At 49.9% G+C, this 18,753-nt stretch overlaps 1 protein-coding gene across 1 annotated transcript; it reads left to right on the forward strand.

Moving 5' to 3' along the window:
* Positions 1–4,672: 4,672 nt before the first annotated feature.
* Positions 4,673–18,305, forward strand: LOC137159331 (zinc finger protein 436-like). Its single transcript, XM_067557491.1, has 2 exons — positions 4,673–4,775; positions 16,371–18,305. The coding sequence occupies exons 1-2, from the start codon at positions 4,673–4,675 to the stop codon at positions 17,402–17,404; spliced, it is 1,137 nt and encodes a 378-aa protein (XP_067413592.1). The 3' UTR covers positions 17,405–18,305.
* The last annotated feature ends 448 nt before the right edge of the window (positions 18,306–18,753 follow it).

Below are 18,753 nucleotides of genomic sequence, written 5' to 3' on the forward strand. Positions count from 1 at the left end.
TCTTTCATTTAAGATTGGATATCTCACTAAAAGATCTACTCTATTGCACTTGATGCAGGAAACATTAGGTGAAATTCTCTGGCCTGTGTGATGCAAGAGATCAGACCAGATGACCAAAATGGTTCCTTCTGGCCAAAGAATATATGAATTGGCTGTGGACTATGTACATATACTTCTTTCTGCAAAATACTCAGCACACTTTTGTGTTGCCTGAAAAGAACAATAATCATAAAAAGCAGAATCAAAGGAGCAGCCTTAGGGGATTCCCCTTGGCATTGTCAGGAGCTGGCTCTTCCGCCCTGTTCCTCACCTTATTCCCAGGAAAATGAATCTGCCCATTGATGCTGCAGTGAAGGGATCTGGGCAGGTTTTGGAGCCTGGAACCTCCTGCCTTTGTTAGACTATGTCTCTACTGCCAAAAGAGGTATTTTGTTCTTTACAAGATAGCAAATGACATTAGGCAACTCTTGGTAAAATCCCAGTGGAAACAGGGTGCAGCCGGATTTTACCGCACTATAGTTTGGAGAGGTCAACATCATCCCACCCCTGCCACTGCTGGGTTTATCCTTGCTTAGCTACATCATAGTAAAAATTGGTCTTTCTCCACTAGGATTTTACAGCAGGAAAACGAATGCATGTTAGCTATCTCCCTCTGCAAAAACACACATTTGTTTTGGCAGTGAAGACACAGCTTCAGTCCCTCTAGCCTTTCTTCAGTTCAGTGCAAGATTTCAAAACAGCTCAGCCCTCAGCAGCTCCCACTAGGCTCCCTGGGGAGGGGCATTCATTGTTCTCTATGGGCAGGGCTTGACACCTGAGCACTTTTGTAAATCTTCCCCTGAATGGGAGTATCGATCCCTCCTGAAATTCTGCCCCCCACCCCCACCAGGCTGGGAGACTCGGTCCCTGGCCCGTTCGCTCTCCCGGGGCTGGATCGGCTCCTGCAGGCGCTAAGGGGTCAGAGCCTGGCTGTGTCCGTGCGTGGGGGCAGCAGCTCCGGGACCCGCAGACCCGGGAGCAGAGATGGGGCGAGGAGGGGCCGTTTGCGCAGAGTCATTTTCCTGCCCGGCCCCGGCACTTTCCCCGGATCTCTCTCATCACCTGCAGTCTGCGGCTCGGGAGCTGGTGTCGGCAGAGGCCGGGGCTGCCCCAGGGGCTGGTTCCAGCCAGCGGAGAAAGTCCCCCCGGGCCGGGCACAGAGGGGCGCTAGTGCAGGGCTCTCTCGCAGACCCCGCTGGGCAGTGGCAGCTGATCCGCGCGGCCTCCTGGCTCACACAATGGAGGCTGCAGCAGCGTCTGACCCAGGAAGTCCAACCCCAGTATCCTTAGCACACAGACAGAGAGCAGCCTCCCCTCCAGCAGCATTAGCCAGAGCCCTCTGGTGGTAAAATCTGAGGAAAGCCCCTCCCCGTGCTCCCCTCGAAGACAGAAGCAGGACATAGCCAAGGGATCCAGCCAGGACAGAGAGAGACCTCCAGAGCAAACTAACCAGAGACCGAGCCACAGAGAAATGTGCCCCCTGCAGCCACCCAGAGCTCTGAAAATGTAAGTTGCAGAGCATAGCGAGGCAAAATATTTTTAGCAGCTTATATTTTAACAGTTGCACATATACAAAACAAATATGCATATAATCACCGCGGATGTGATGTCACACTAAAGAAGCACACTCAGACACCAGTTACAAGCAATACAAAAACACTGTTCAGAAACATCAGTTTTCCGTACTCACTGTCCATATTGGCTTATTTAAAGAGTCTCTTTCTTGCTCCACTGACAATGCCATTTTTTCCCCTAATGAGTGCTATGTTACCTCCATGTCTCAAGAAAACTGGTACGATGACTTGTTGCTTCTACTAGTAGAATCCACATAGAGATTAACCTCCATGGCAAATCATAGAAGATTAGGGTTGGAAGGGACCTCAGCAGGTCATCTAGTCCCACCCCCTGCTCAAAGCAGGACCAACCCCAACTAAATCATCCCAGCCAGGCCTTTGTCAAGCCGGGCCTTAAAAACCTCTAAGGTTGGAGATTCCATCACCTCCCTAGGTAACCCATTCCAGTGCTTTATCACCCTCCTAGAGGGATAGCTTTTCCTAATATCCAGCCTAGACCTCCGCCACTGCAACTTGAGACCACTGCTCCTTGTTCTGTCATCTGCCACCACTGAGAACAACCTAGCTCCATCCTCCCTGGAACCCCCTTTCAGGTAGTTAAAGGCTGCAATCAAATCCCCCCTCATTCTTCTCTTCTGCAGACTAAACAAGCCTAGTTCCCTCAGCCGCTCCTCATAAGTCATGTGCTCCAGTCCCCTAATCATTTTTGTTGCCCTCTGCTTGACTCTCTCCAATTTGTCCACATCCTTCCTGTAGTGTGGGGCCAAGAACTGGACACAATACTCCAAATGTGGCCTCACCAGTGCCAAATAGAAGGAAGTGATTATTCTCCTCGATCTGCTGGCAATGCTCCTACTAATGCAGCCCAATATGCTGTTAGCCTTCTTGGCAATAAGGCCACACTGCTGACTCGTATCCAGCTTCTTGTCCAATGTAATCCCCAGGTCCTTTTCTGCAGAACTGCTGCCTAGCCAGTCTGTAGCAGTGCTTGGGATCCTTCTGTCCTAAGTACAGGACTCTGCACTTGTCTTTGTTGAATATCATCAGGTTTCGTTTGGCCCTTGACTAGATTTCTTTTGGCCCTTGCCTTGACTAGTCCTGTTGAAATTAAAGTGAGTAAAGGTGGCAGAATTTCTCCCTTAATCTATATATTTGTAAGGGAAAATGGGAATGTAAAACACCATCTCTGTGCAAAGCCATCTGCTGGCTCCCTATGGACCACAAATGGGGGAACTGAAAACCACGCCTGGCCTAACTGGGCTCATCCTCACAGAATATGTTTCCCTGGGGAAGCCTGCACCTTGCAGCTTATTTCCTATTGCATGTGGCCATAACTTTGTTTCTTAATCTTTCCAACTCTGGCCAACTGCCTGCTCTCCACATCCCTCCTCCCCCATTTCTTCATCTCTCCATGTTACACCAAAATCCAATGTGTCCAGCACCCCTCTGATTCTCAGCATCTTTTAATACCCTCCCTTCACTGCCTCCCGCCACAACCAACAAATAAGGTGTCTTTCAGTGGTGTGAGTGGGTTGCAGTTCCTGAGCTAGGTCTGCCCCACAGGCTGCTCACCCAAGGGGATGCTCTGGTGTGTAAGGCAATGATGCTTTCTGACAGAAGCCTTTCTTGCATTTGGGACATTTGTAGGGGTTCTTGCCTGTGTGGAGTCTCTGATGACTCACGAAATCTGAGCTCTTCCTGGAGTTTTACCCATAGTCTGTGCATTGGTGGAACTCCTTTCTGCTGTGGGTTTTCTGCGGTCTAATGACGTATGTGCTCTGGGTGATGCTTCTCCCGCACACAGCACACTTGCAGGTTTCTCCCGCACATGAATTCCCTCATTCTGAACAATGGATCTGGGCAGGTTTCCCACTTACTGCTCTTGGGGGCTCAGTATCTCTTCAGACTGGGCTCTCATGGGGCTATAGATTCAGCAGTCCAGAGAGCTTAGCATTACAGAGTAAAAACTAGGGAGTGCAGCCTTCCCGTCCTTAGTATAAGCAGGGAAATGGTCCACTGTTGTGGAGAACTTTCCTGGTTCATACACTACCCCAGTGGAGTTGGTTAGTAAAAGGATTTGAGTCCTTGCTCCCACTCCCTTTACCCAGAGGCCCGCCTGACCTCGAGGGCTCCCCTCCCACGCTCCTGTGGCGGGGTCTCTGTAACCCCGACAAGGCTTGGCCCAGGATTCCTGAGGGCTCGACCCCCAATCTTGTCATGGTCACTTAGGGCCGGGGCTAGGGTGTCCCCACTCTGGGCTACTCTCTCTGCACTGGACACTTCCCTGACCCACTAATCACCGCATACGGTTCAAAGCAATACAATTTATTAAACAAATGACAATCAATTAACAAATATAAAGAAAAGAGGAGAACAGTTAAAGGAAAACACCTAAGGATGTCCCCTGGCCTGGAGGCACCACACACAGAGTCTCTGGGGTGTAAGGGAAGCTCACAGTCTTTCACATGTCGCAGGCCCCCTGCCTGGCTGCGCTGCAGGGATGCAGAGAGTCAGACACTTGCCCTGGTAGTAGCCACATGCCCCCAGCTTCGAGGGGACAGGGCCCTTCTCCCCAGCGTCAGTCCCTGTCAGGGTCACGATCCCCCTCCCAGTCTGGCCCGGAGGCCTCTTGGCTGGTGGCATCTCCCTGTGTCGGGCCCTGCCCAGAGTCCCCCTTGCTCTCCCCAGCTGCTCACCGCACCCGGCTCAAGCCCCAGCTCCAGCTCCAGCTCCACTCTGCTTCAGTGTGGCTCTGCTCAGTTCGGCTCTCTGGGCTACTTCTCTGGCCTCTGCACCCAGCTCTGGATGGCCCCAGCCCCGGCCCCAGCCCCACTCTTCGTAGCTTGGCTCTCTAGACCATTCCTCTGGTTCTGCTGCTGTGGGTCTGCTCAGCTCAGCTCAACTCCCTGGCCTGGGCTTCTCCCTCCTCCCAGGCTGCTTTGTCCTAGCTTGGCCCTGCTCTCTGCCCAGGCACAGGCAAGCAGCTCCAGTCACAGAGAGGATGGGACCCACCCTGCCCTTCTGGCTCCCTCATTGGCCTGTCTGCCCTGTCAATCAGGATGACCTGCCACATTGGCCTCTCCCCACTGGCCCTGGGAGCTGTCCGTTTCAGGGTCCTGCTTCCTCAAGAGATGGCCAACCAAAGAGACCCACTAAGTCCCAGTAAGTGGCTAATACATTACATTAGCAATAACCAGAACCCTCTAATGAAAAGAGCTAAGGAAACCCCTTCTCTACTCTCACCCCTGCAGAAGCAGAGCACAGGAGCGCTTGGCCAGAATCCTTCTCTCCTTGAAACAGAGAAACCTCCAGAGAAAACAAACAAAACTTTCCCAGAGGTCTTGTCTCACCCCAGAGCTGGCCAGATTTTTGGAATGATATGCGGGGAAATATTTTTAGGGGTGGAGTGGATAGGGGGTAATTACCGCTTTTGAGAAATAAATGTTATGTAAAAACAGATGTTATAGCTAACTTAAATATGTCATATTTCTCACATTCAATCTGTAAACACAGAAAAAATACTTACCAGTATTATCAACAGAATGATAAGCTTGCATTAATTGGAATATTTCTCCGATGAATGTATCTGCTTGAGAATATCGTTGTTCTTGGTGAGTTTTTCCACGAATTCTGGTCAGGACAGTATAAAGTTAGTTTTCACAACGAGAATGGCTTTCACATTTTGTACATTGAAGCTCGATTTCTCTGCCATCCACATGTCATTCATCAGCGAGAACACTCTTTCAACAGGTGCATTGCTGCCTGGCAGACAGAGCATCACTTCAGCTAGTTTTTTCAAGTTAACGTGGGGTACCTTGGATTCTGTGAAATGTGTCATGACTGCGTTCCATTTGTGAACAACCAACGTAGCAGATACATGCCATTCGCTTAGTTTCCCTCTTAAAAATTAATTAAGAAAAGTCACTTCATCAAACAGAGCATCTTGATCAATTGTTATGTTTGGGCATTTCATTTACAGCAGTTTGGCTGCCTTCTCAATCTCAGACCTTGCAGGCACTTTTTTCAAAAGCAGATAATGCAGGTCTTTAAGGTCATCTGTGTTTTTCCCAAGCATGTATGTATTTAACTGATGCATCAAAAAAAGATAGAGAAACATTAAAGTATGACTCGCATGTCAAAACCCCAGCCCTTTCTTGCTCCTTTAATAGTTTTCTCACTAAAACTGGCACAAAGTCTTCCTTATACCTTGCAGACAGCTTCTTTTCCAGATAGTTAAAGATGTCAGCAGAGTCCACTGCACAGCGATCTTCCCCCTCCAGCAATTTTATTGTGTCATAGAAAAGTGACAGATTACCTTGAATGAAAGTGAGCCAGAGTTCAGTCATAGAGTCTTCAAATATCTTCTGAAGAACAACTGGACACTTTTCTTCTGAGAGAAAAAATGACTTAAGCGGCTCATTTAATAGAAGTATTCTTTCCAAAGTAGGTAACATTGAGAGCCACCTGATATTGCTGTGCCCCAGGATGTTTTGGTATTCTTGCCCCGCAAACTCACAAAAACTCCTCAGTCTTTCAACTCGAACAGTGAAATTGTAAAAATATCCAAAAATCTTGTTAAGTATATAATCAACAACCACGGGATTGTATCCAATGCAGTTTGGGCACAGTTGTGAATGATATGAGTGGTACATCTGAGGCCTGTTGTAAGGCTGCTCTGACTTTAGTGTACACATTTTCTCTCCCTTGTCTGTGTAGCCCACCAAAGTTTGTGTTTGTATTATCGGCAGAGAAAGCGACAACCTTATTTTCCAGCCAAAACTTTTCTATAACAGCAAGTATCTCCACTGCAATTAATCAGCTGTTTCAGCTTTTAGTTCAACAAAATCAAGTAGCTTTGTCTTCACGGACATGCTTCCATCACATACCTTGAAGTAACGAACCAAGATAGGCAATAATTTTACATGTCTGTGGCTTGATGCATCAACTGAAAGTTATACAAACCCAGTATTGTCCAGATCATGTTTCAGTTCATCAGTTGTCCAAAGTGCGAATACATTTGTGACAATTGCATCGCACTTTGTCCTCGCACAACTAAATTTGGGATTGTAGAATTTTCTATTTAAACTCGAGGTACAGTCCATTGCTCTTAAACTGTGGTTGTGATGAATGTTATGATAAGCAAAAATTCCCTCTTGTGTAGTAAGATCATATTCACTCTGTGTCGGCTCAACTTTACAAAAAAATGAAATTACAGAACTTGAACCGGCATAGGCAGTTAGGGCTGATTTGTGTTTACTTGTACCTTTGTGTTCTTTTATCGATGTCCTCCCTCCACTGGAAATGATGAATACAGAATGGCATATTATACATAAGACAGATGTTTCTTTTGCAGTTGGTTACAAGAAAGAAAATTCACTTCGGCAATCATCATTGACACCACATGTGGAGTCAAACTGACCTTAGCATGTGACAGCCTTGTAACCATAGTTACAGCAGTATGTCGAGAGAGAGACCAGGTATAATCGAGCAAGCTAATTATATACAGTATTTATACCATATTCATAGATCTATGATTTCAATACGAGTAAAATCTGAAGTGTAGTGCAGAGGTTATCTTTTATTATTTGTGTCACATTCATTTATTACAATTTTGCTGCATTTTTAAATCACAGTTTGGTGACAAAGCCAACCAGAGACATTTCCACAGACAGGTTATTGCCAGGGACAGAATACCTAAATCGGGGACTTTCCCCAGAAATCAGGGACATCTGGTCAGCCTACATCTTCCCTGCATTCTCCCCATATAAAAGATTCTGGGCTCAGGGCATTTGGGAATCTGGGTTCTGCTTTATTCCTCCTCATTCAGAGCCAGAGAATCCCAAAAAAACAGAGGCCAGGAGAGGTGGCCCTGTTTCAAACTCAGCTGAGCCCAGCACTGCCCCTGCACCATGTGGGACAAAACAGCATTGCTGAGGGGGTGCTGGTGGGGAGTACAGGCCCCTGGGGAGACAGACTTTGGGACTCAGGGACAAAAGCCAACAACCCCACCCCAGGGGACCCAGGGAGCTCTGTTTAACTGGAATCGAGGAATCACCTACTGCGGTTACCTGGAGTCTCCGTTTCAGGAACCATTAATGTCAGCAGAGCCTGGGGCTGTCTTGCCCTAGGGAGCTAGTTCCAGCCTGACGCACTTTCTCCAGACTCTGTCCCTGGTCTCATGCGTGTTGCAGCCCGGGTTAGTTTTCAGAGACACAGGAAGGGACTGGAGCAGCTGATTGTGTAGCTCGGAGCTGTGAGCAATGTATAAGCCTGATACAAGATGCTTTTGCCTCCATTATTAGCCAGGAGCCCACATTGCTACCTGCTGCTGCTCCCCTGGGTCTGTGGGACTTTTATTAGCGCCCCTCTGTGCCCAGCCACTGTGTGAACCAGCCCCTGGGGCAGCCCCGGGCTCTGCCGACACCAGCTCCCGAGCCGCAGACTGCAGGTGACGGGAGAGACCCGGGGAAAGTGCCGGGGCCGGGCAGGAAAGTGACTCTGCACAAACGGCCCCTGTTCGCCCCATCTCTGCTCCCGGGTGTCTGCGGGTCCCGGAGCTGCTGCCCTCACGCACGGACACGGCCAGGCTCTGACCCCTTAGCGCCTGCAGGGGCTGATCCAGCCCCGGGAACGGGCCAGGGACCGAGTCTCCCAGCTGGAGAGAAGGGGACGGGAGAGGGGGAAGGAGGGACACAGGGAGAGAGGCGGAAGGGGCAGCGGGAGTAATAAGCGGGGAGGGAAGTTCCAGGCTCCCAACCGTGCCCAGCTCCGTTTCCTGCAGCACCCGAGGGCAGATTGATCTGGGACAATGTGAGGAGCAGAGAGGAAAAACCAGTTCCTGCCTCTGCCCGGTCCCTGCGCTGCTGGGGTAATATGCTGTCATCCCGACCATGTCAGCCCCAAAGCAGCTGCTCTTTTCCAGTGTTTGCTTCAGAGACTGTCACAGATTCTCTACAGGCACATCATGCAGGAGAATTATGAGACTGTGACCTTACTAGGTCTGGCCTTCTGTCCCCTGGGGTACTAGAATCTGGGGTGGGGGGTATCTCTGAAGCTCCTTGGTCAGCTTCTACTTAGGGTTCATCCCTACTCCCTCACTGTGAGAGAGACTCTCCCCTCTACTCTTCACCTCATTCAGTAGGAGATTCAGAGACAAATGTGCTAATCCGGTCACCCTCAGGCTTTCCTGCATGCTTCCCCCTATTCTAGATGCTGCCATCTCCTGAGGCCTTCTGATCTCTCTGCATTTTTCAACAGGGGCAAGCATCTTATCATCCAGCTCTGCCTAAGACACCAAGTCCCTTATGCAAGAAGTTCCTAGAATACACTACAAACTTTGGGCACAAAAAGAGAAACAACCCTGAGGCCTGTGCTGTCCTCAGGGAAGATGCCCGGCCCCTGGGCTCTGTAGTGCTTCATGCAACAGTGATGTTTCTAAAGCCAAACTTTCATGTACCCAAACTTAGGTCATGCAGGGCCTGATTTCCAGAAGTGGTGAGCACTCACAGCCAGATGTCTGATTGTGCTGAAGGGTCTCTATTACCATTCTTCCATCCATTCAGATTCCATGCCCACACAGTCTGCAGAGTTTAAATCAAGTAACCTTCTTGTAACTAATATTCCACAAATACCTAATCACCCCTGATCTCACATGTTTTCTTTCCGCTGAACAGGATTTCTTATTCCCAGAGCTGATGTGATCTCTTGGCTGGAACAAGGAGAAGAGCCATGTGTCCTAGATCTCAGGGCCCCAAGGCAAGGAAGCTCTTGAAAGGAGCAGACACTGTGCAAGGCTGTGTCTCCTAGAGCCAGGCTGCTCATGGAATATGGTTAGAGTGGCAGTGGGCAATGTGATCATGTATAGTGAAGTGGTGCTATGTAGGATGTAGCTGTAGCCACATCTCTACTGGCTCCTAGCCAGAGCCAGGGCCTATGAGCAACAGGCAGGATTAGCTAGAGCCTCTTAGCCAGGGAGCAGTAGTGAGATACTCCCCTAACCTGTGAAACAGCCTGAGAATAGCAGTCAAAGCTGCGGCCTGTCCTGCACCGGTTACTGCATAGAGCCCCCTGTTGTTGGTGTTGTTAGTTGTCAGTGTAGGCCGCAAGCATGTGTCCCCGTGTAGGTGCTGTCCCAGCTCTGCGCAGATAACTGAGACGGCATTCACGATTGAATGAATCGACACGACCACGGATTAGCTGAGCAACAAAGGCACTCGGGCCAGGTTTTATTGCACTTGTGGCACAATGAGAAGCAACCTACAGAGTATCTATGGGTCTACTTCCCATATGAGTGCGGCATTACAATGGACACGGCCCAACAGCGGGACTTTCCGTTGTCCCCTAGACCGGACAAAGTTGTTGCTTCTGACACCTTCTTTTATACACTGTTACAGTCAATTTCATTCGTCCCCCTTTGATGTAGGTAGTTGCCACCCTCTTGACGTAGTCTAATACCACCCTTTACCGTAAATTGGATAATTTGGGCAAAACAACTCTATTTATCACCTTATTAGACATTTCTTTCCATCAAAGTGTCATTTCAGGGAGTCAGTTATCTCTTTGGTGTCAGGATGTCTTGGTACCTTCTGCACCTGCTATGTATTTTTAGTGATGTTTTGATATTAGTAACATTTTGGAAATATGTATGCTTGCAGTATCAGCATTTTCTCTGTGCCAGTTTCAGACAGGTCGTAAGTTCACAGGCTGGTTTCTGTTGACTTGGTTTTTTCCACTTACATTCCTGTTAACTTAGCTTTTTCCACTTAGGCCTTAGCCTGTTCTGTTAGGTTGCAGGCCTTAAGCTCTCACTTCTTACTATACCCCCCAAGCTGGGGGAAGGAGTTGCCGGAGCTAGCCACCAGCAAAGGACCAGCAGCCCTATCAGAGCATCCTTCAGCTGTTGGCAGGAGGCAGCCCGATCCATCTCCCAACTCAGGGCAAACATCAGCCAGCACGAGGAGCTAGCAACCCAGGTACAGCGCTCCACCTAGCACAGGAGATGGAGCTGCTAGGGGCAGAGCCTCTGGAGTAGCAGAAATCAGCAGCTGGCTCCATGTTGCACTATCCATAGAGGAAGGACCAGAACAAAGGCAGTGTGAGGTGGCATTATCCAGGGGTTGGGGCACCAGGCTGGGAGTCAAGACACCTGTGCTTTTCTCCTAGCTTTGCCACTGACCTGCTGTGGGATCTTGGGCACGTCTCTTCTGCTCTGTGTCCCCTCCCAAACTGCGTCTCTTTTCTGCTCACACTATAAACTCTTTGGAGCAGAAGCATTTCTCTACTGTGCCCAATGCAATTGTCTCTCACTATGTACCTGTGCAGTGCCCAGCACAATGGGCCCCAATCTCAGCTGTTGACTGTATTATGGTAATACAAATATTTAGTAGTCATCATCATAAGCATGAGACAGAGCCAATATCCGGACACCTGCCTGCCTGCCTGCTCACCTCCACACTCCTCAGGGAGCAGGCTGAGGAGGATGCCGTGACTCTCAATAGCTTCTGGGGAAGCTGCTGGACCTGAATCCTAAGGTGCATGGCTGAGGGGGAAGCACTGGCAGTGAGTGTGTGAGTTTGAGTCAGTGCCTGGAGTGGGGGGAGGGAGAATATTCTTTTTAAATATGGGATCTAAACCCGCTGCTTCGGGGTGAAGCAATCTCTTGGTGTGAACCAGCCTCTCACAGCTAGGGGTTGGGAAGCAGCTGTCATTACAGTCAGTTATCTACAGTTCTCCAAATTCAGAGTAGAAATACGGCAGGGGAGGGGAGGGGAACTAAGTACTGAAACAGCTATCCAGGGGATGTGCTGGATTTTCCATCAGCTGATGTATTTAAATTAAGCTTAGATGTCTCCCTAAGAGACCCTCTCTAACTCAGCCCCAAGTTACTGGGCTGGATGCAGAAATCACTGAGTGAAATCCTCAGGTCTGTGTTATACACAAAGTCAAATTAGATGATCTAGTGGTGCCTTCTGGCCTTAACATCCATGAATCGACAGGTCACTAGAAATTTGCCCTGGTTTGAAATATTGATTTGCATCTAGATAGGTTTGAAATTTTCATTCAAAAACTCTTTTCAGTGACATTTGCTCACCATTCAAAATCAGAAATTTATAGTAAAACATTTTGATTTTCTTGACATTTTTGATGAATTCCCCCCCCCCCCTCCAATTTTTTTAATTGTTTTTTGTTTTATTCAGCCATTTTTAGTTTACATAACATTTGGGGGAATTGGGCTTCTACTTTTGAAGCTGTTTCTCCCCCCCCCCCTTGCAAATTTTGATTGGTCACTGCATCACATGGTAGGATTTTTCAAAACTGAATAAAAATAAACAAATAAAGCCAAAATAATTAATTTAGAAATCCTGTGGAAAATTTAGAAAAATTGCAGTTGACCCATTTTGAAAGCCAGTGGAATGAATAATCTTTCAAGATTTTTTAAAATGTTTTTCAATTTTTTTCAGCCTTGTGCACTTGTGTCTAATGCCTGTCTCCCACTATCTCAAGAAGAGTTCACTTCTTTACTACCCTATGTGATTTTCCTGTACAAACCAGCCCCATCTGCCCCATGTCAGGAGAATCTAAGCAACAACTCAGTCTTCTCCAGACTGTGCCGTGTTGATGCCTCTGCACACGCAGCATCCCAGAAGGGGTCTCACAGGAGAGCGAGGGGAAGGGCTGCTGCAGGCGCAGTGCACCTGGCCTTGCCATATGCGGAGCCGCTAGAGGGCTCCAGCTGATCCTTTGTCTCTTCCTTGTTCTTTGCTCAGCTTCCTACTTCCCAGCTCAGACGCTGCTGCCGCTTTTGTGAGCGGGGAGCCGGGGCTGATCAGCTGCTGCTCCGCCGCGGCTACAGACCTTCACCAGCGCCCCTCTGTGCCCAGCCCGGGGGGACTTTCTCCGCTGGTTGGCACCAGCCCCTGGGGCAGCCCCGGGCTCTGCCGACACCAGCTCCCGAGCCGCAGGCTGCAGGTGAGGGGAGAGACCCGGGGAAAGTGCCGGGGCCGGGCAGGAAAATGACTCTGCGCAAACGGCCCCTCCTCGCCCCATCTCTGCTCCCGGGTGTCTGCGGGTCCCGGAGCTGCTGCCCCCACGCACGGGCGCCTGCAGGGGCCGATCCAGCTCCGGGGTCTGTAACGCCACAGGAACGGGCCTTCGTATGTGTGTGTTTCTCGCTGTCATTTGACTGGCTGAAGGCAGCCTTGGGCTGGAGTTAATCTAAGAGGAGGTGGATTTGGGGAATAATGGGAATGTTGTTGAAAACGAGCTCTGCTATCCGATGCATGGCTGCGGGTCCATTAATGAGCCATAAATGAGCTAGTCAGTATGTGTATAGCAAAACTCAGTCTGTCATTAGATCATAATAATGACTGATTCTTCACATTAGTCAATGCACTAAGGTCCTTGCTTGGAAGGCCCTATAGAAATGCAAAGTGTTATTATTATTTAATTAATAAACTGGGGCTGATGTCAGTGCCTGCAGCTTTACTGGACAATCTTCTCATTTATTATCCTGTTCATTTTATGTAGTGAAAGCAGAAGATTCAGATACAGAAGGCAGAATTGCAGCAGAACAGTTTGTGCTGGGCAGGGGAGTGAAGGCCTTGTTCATCAGCACAGGCCTGTCTGAGAGGAGAGATTTTGGAAAGAGGATGAGGTGCCTTTGGGGATGGGTGAGCTTGTGTTGTTTGATGAACATGGAGTCAGTGGGCTTCTTGGTAGTTTTGCTATGTAATGGCTTTTATTCCTGTCCATGCACTGAAAATGCCTGATCAGACATTAACTATACAAACTGCCCTTTTAATGTGTGTCCCCCTTTTTGCGCACACATTTATTTTGCATGTGCAAATGGCTTTTGTGCGCCTGCCCTCAAAGGATGGACTTGTGTCAAAAAAAACCTCAAACCGCTCCGGGGGGGGGGGGGGCAGGACTCTTGGATTCTGTTCTTTGGTATGAGAGACAGGTGAAGTGGTTGTTAGAATGAAAGAGTGTGGGAAAGAGGACTCTGGCTTTCTATTGCTGGCTTAGGTGGGGGGAGTATGATTCATTGGTATTAGTAGGAGTATTGCCAGCAAATCAAGGAACGTGGTTATTCCCCTCTATTTGGCACTGGTGAAGCCTCTTTTGGAGTACTGTGTCCAATTTTGGGCCCCCCCTCCACTACAGAAAAGATGTGGACAAATTGGAAAGAGTCCAGCGGAGAGCAACGAAAATAATTAGGGGGCTGGAGCACGTGACTTATGAGGAGAGGCTGAGAGAATTAGGCTTGTTTAGCCTGCAGAAGAGAAGAATGAGGGGGGATTTGATTGCAGCCTTTAAATACCTGAAGGGGGTTCCAGGGAGGATGGAGCTAGGCTGTTTTCAGTGGTACTAGATGACAGAACAAGGAGCAATGGTCTCAACTTGCAGTGGGGAAGGTCTCGGTTGGGTATTAGGAAAAACTTTTTCACTAGGAGGACTGTGAAGCACTGGAATGGGTTACCTAGGGAGGTGGTGGAATCTCTATCCGTAGAGGCTTTTAAGGCCTGACTTGACTAAGTCCCGGCTGGGATGATTTAGTTGGGGTTGGTCCCGCTTTGATCAGGGGGTTGGACTAGATGACCTCCTGAGGTCCCTTCCAACCTTAATCTTCTATGATTTCGTTTCTGGGGAGAGAATGAGGTCTAGAGGTCAGAGCAGAGGAGGTTGGGAGTCAAGACTTCTGTATTTCATAGATTCATAGAGTTCAAAGGCAGAGGGAACCATTAGGTCATCTAGTCTGAGCTCCTTTACACCCCTGGGTTCTGTTCTGTTCCTGGTTCTGACACTAACTGGGTGTGAGGCCTTGAGGCTTTCACTTAATCTCTGTGTGTGTCACTTCTGCCCTCTGCAAAAGGACAATCATTATTTCATGATATTGTCGCTGATGGCTAGATGGAACCTTTACAGGCAAATAAAAGGCAGTGTCTTTGCCCCCAGGAGAAGGCACCTCAGGGATGAGGACAAACACCAGGGCAGGAGTGTGGGTGTGGGTTTGAAGGGGCAAGAGAATGAGAGCTAGAGCAGTTAGACAAAGTGATGGATGATACTGTGTTGTGAGGGTAAAAGTGCCCAAATATCTCCTTTGTCTTCCTCTGGTGTATTCTCCTCCAACCTTCTTTGTCAGACATGCTGAGGGCCCAATTCCTTTGTGCACTCATTTGCATCCAGAGTGAGGGGATGCAAATCACTCCTGACTGGACATGGCAGCCTTCCACTCCTTCTGGGCATGGTTGTTAATGGCCCAGGGCTTCCCTCACTGGGAGCAGTCACATGCATGCACTGACCATATCCCTGTGCCTGCTCTCCAGCAGCTGGGATCCCCTCTCAGGATCCCGCTTTTTGGAATCCTGGCCTCAGTGGCTGTGTCTACACTGCAATAAAACACCCCTGGCTGGCCTGGGTCATCTGACTTGGGCTCATGGAGCTCAGGTTGTGGGTCTCTAAAATTGCAGTGTAGACACTGGCTCAGGCTGGAGGCCCCTCCTCCCCCCTTGCAGGATCTTAGGCTCCCGTCCCACCCAGCCTGAACATCTACTTTGAAATTTTACAGCCCTGCAGCCTGAGCCCTGTGAGCTCATGGCAGCTGATAGGGGCTAGCCACCAGTGTGTCATTGCAGTGCAGACATAGCCAGCAAGACCCACAAGCTAAACCTGCCCTGTGTGGAGAACGGGTTTTCTTTGATTAGTTTTGAATTTGCCACCTTTTGGTTGCATTGACCATCCCTTTGCTCTGGTGTTGTTGGACAGGTTAGAACTTCTGGATCAGCCAACAAAAACTTCTTATTTTGTGAACAAACTAAACAGTTCAGCAGCACCTGATCTACCATCTTTATAACACGCTGCACCCCCAAGGATATTTTGAAAGCACTTTCAGACCCTTGGTTGAAGGTGCTGTAGGAGTGACAAATATAGCTGTTGTCTCCTTCCCTTTTTGTAACATTGAGTCCTTGTCTCAATCTTTCACAGTAACTACTGTCTTCTGGGTCCAGTTTTCTGTAATGCACTGTGTCTTCTGTTCCCTGCACTTACAAAGGTTGGGGTGAAGGAACGATTTGGTCTCTCCTATCTTTGCTAGGGTGACACCTGCCCCCAGCACAGAAAAGGGCTGTGTTTAAATTCAGGAGTTTACTTTGTTTAAATAACTGTAAGAGAAATATGTAACCAATTCAGGTCTCATTTATTTGCTTCCCCCTGGGCAGGATTTCTGTTTCCCGAATCCAATGTGATCTCACCGACAAAAGGAGGGGAGGAGCCCCGGGTCCCTAGTCTCCAGGGCTCTGAGGAAAGGGAGATCCCAAGGAGCACCCACACAGGTGAGGAATGGGCTAAACTGATTCGGAAACTGTCAGCAAGTGAAGGAAAACACCTGGGATTCCCACCAAGGCCCTGTGAGCTCCCCTTGTTCTTCCTAATCTCAGTCAGATCAGGACTGTCACCACCACGTGCCATATCCTCATGGCAGACACCACTCATAGCTTCCCACCCATCCTAACTGATGCTTGGCAGTAGCACGCTCCCCACTAGCCTCCTTCCTCCTAATTGCTTGGATGGATGTAGAGGAAGAATTGGTCCCCTCCTTTCTCTGCTCTGGGGAAGGGTTTGGGGGATTTAGCTCCTGATGTTTCAGTCTTCTCGGCAGTTATTTGGGTTAGTTCCATCCTTTCCCATTCCCCATGTGAGGTTCCCTTCCCCCTGGCACAGGGTGTGACTCCTGTCTGGATCCTCTCTCTGTCCCAGCAGGCGATTGGATGGTGAGGGAGAATGAGGAGAATCCTCAGCAGGAAGGTCCCGAGCAAGTGGAATCACATGCAGCAGTGTTGGGACGTTCTGAGAGGAATGTTTCCCAGAGTCCTGGGCAGGAAGAAGCCTGTGAGAGTCAGCAGGGAAACCAGCCAGAGGACAGTTGGGGTAAATCCACCCACCACGGGGGAGCTCTCAAGGACAGCGTGGGTGGTGGGATGCCACCCACAGGCGATAGCCAGAGCATGTGTGGTGAGTGTGGGAAGAGGTTCAGCCGGAGTTCGTATCTGGTGCAGCACCAACGGGTACACACAGGGGAGCGTCCGTACGCCTGCGCCGCCTGCGGCAAGAGCTTTGCTGTCAGCTCGGCCCTGCTCCGGCACCAGCGCACTCACACGGGCGAGCGGCCCTACCAGTGCCCCGACTGCCAGCGCAGCTTTGGTCGCAGCTCCCACTTGACCCGGCACCGGCGCTGCCATGTGCAGGAGGGGCCCTGCCATGGGCCCAGCTTGCCGGGCGAGCGCCCCTTCGCCTGCCCTGACTGCAGGAGGATGTTCAGCCAGAGCTCGGATCTGGTGCAGCACCAGCGGGTGCACACGGGCGAGCGCCCCTACGCCTGCGCTGACTGTGGGAAGATCTTTGGCCGCAGTTCACACCTGCGACAGCACCGACGCACGCATACTGGGGAGCGCCCCTATGCCTGCCGGGACTGTGGGCGCTGCTTCAGCGATGGCTCCTACCTCATCAAGCACCAGCGCACCCACACTGGTGAGAAGCCCTACACCTGCCCTGACTGTGGCAAGGGCTTCAGCGTCAGTTCCCAGCTGGTCCGCCACCGGCGCGTCCACACCGGGGAGCGGCCCTACACCTGCCAGGACTGTGGGAAAAGCTTCAGCCAGGGCACAGACCTGGCCACCCACCAGCGCTCCCACACGGGGGAGCGCCCCTACGCCTGCCCTGACTGTGGGAAGGGCTTCAGTGACAGCTCCTCCCGCATCCGGCACCACCGGCTGCATATCCGGGATGCCCCGTGATGGGCTATTCGCATTGTGCGTGGTCAATATGATCTTAGCAGCTAGGGGCCCTGGGGATGGCCAGGCACTGTACACTGTCTATGCTCAGCTCTGCACACGGCAGAATAAAGAGATGGCCCATGTCCCAGAGACAACAGATGGACACAGACAGACCAACGGGGAGTACGAGGGACCAGTGAGATGGTATTGGTCAGCATGACAGGAGGGGTCTCAGCGCACCAACAGTCTAGCTGTTGTCAAGCGTTAGAATCATAGAGTTGGAAGGGACCTCAGGAGGTCATCTAGTCCAACCCCCTGCTCAAAGCAGGACTAACCTCAGCTAAATAATCCCAGCGAGGGTTTTGTCAAGCCGCAGCTTAAAAACCCCTAAAGATGGAGATTCCACCACCTCCCTAGATAACCCATTCCAGTGCTTCACCACCCTCCTAGTGAAAAACCTTTTCCTAATGTCCAATCTAGATCTCCCCCACTGCAATTTGAGACCGTTGCTCCTTGTTCTGTTGTCTGCCACCACTGAGAACAGCCTAGCTCCATCCTCCCTGGAACCCCCTTTCAGGTAGTTAAAGGCTGCTATCAAATCCTCCCTCATTCTTCTTTTCTGCAGACTAAACAAGCCTAGTTCCCTCAGCCTCTCCTCATAAGTCTTGTGCTCCAGTCCCCTAATCATTTTTGTTGCCCTCCACTGGACTGCAGAACTGCTGCCTAGCTCGTCGGTCCCGTCTGTACCTGTGTATGGGATTCTTCCGTCCAAAGTGCAGGACTCTGCAGAACTGCTGCCTAGCTCGTCGGTCCCGTCTGTACCTGTGTATGGGATTCTTCCGTCCAAAGTGCAGGACTCTGCACTTTTCTTTGTTGAACCTCATTGGATTTCGTTTGGCCCAATCCTCCAGTTTGTTTAGGTCCTTCTGTATCCTGTCTCTACCTTCCAGGGTATCTGCCACTCCCCCCAGATTAGTGTCGTCTGCAAACTTGCTGAGGGTGCAATCGACCTCATCCTCCAGATCATTAATGAAGATGTTGAACAAAACCGGCCCCAGGACCGATTCCTGGGGCACTCCGCTTGTGACCGGCTGCCAGCTAGACATGGAGCCACTGATCACTACTCATTGAGCCCTATGCTCTAGCCAGTTCTCTATCCATTTTATAGTCCATTCATCCAACCCATACTTTTTTAACTTGCTGATAAGAATACTGTGAGAGACCGTATCAAAAGCTTTGCCTAAGTCAAGGTATATCACATCCACCACTTTCCCCATATCCACAGAGCCAGTCATCTCTTCATAGAAAGCAATCAGGTTGGTCAGGCATGACTTTCCCTTGGTGAATCCATGTTGACTGTTCCTGTCGAC

Source organism: Emydura macquarii, unplaced genomic scaffold, assembly GCF_026122565.2.
Source record: "Emydura macquarii macquarii isolate MOO-44397 ecotype Brisbane River unplaced genomic scaffold, CSIRO-AGI_Emac_v2 contig_1859, whole genome shotgun sequence".
Classification (NCBI taxonomy): Eukaryota; Metazoa; Chordata; order Testudines; family Chelidae; genus Emydura; species Emydura macquarii.

Excerpts from the sequence above, each read along its gene's own strand:
- LOC137159331 (XM_067557491.1), top strand. The coding sequence starts at position 4,673 with ATGACCTGCCACATTGGCCTCTCCCCACTGGCCCTGGGAGCTGTCCGT. Across the intron at positions 4,776-16,370 it reads AAGAGACCCACTAAGTCCCA|GCGATTGGATGGTGAGGGAG; the intron begins GTAAGTGGCTAA and ends CTGTCCCAGCAG.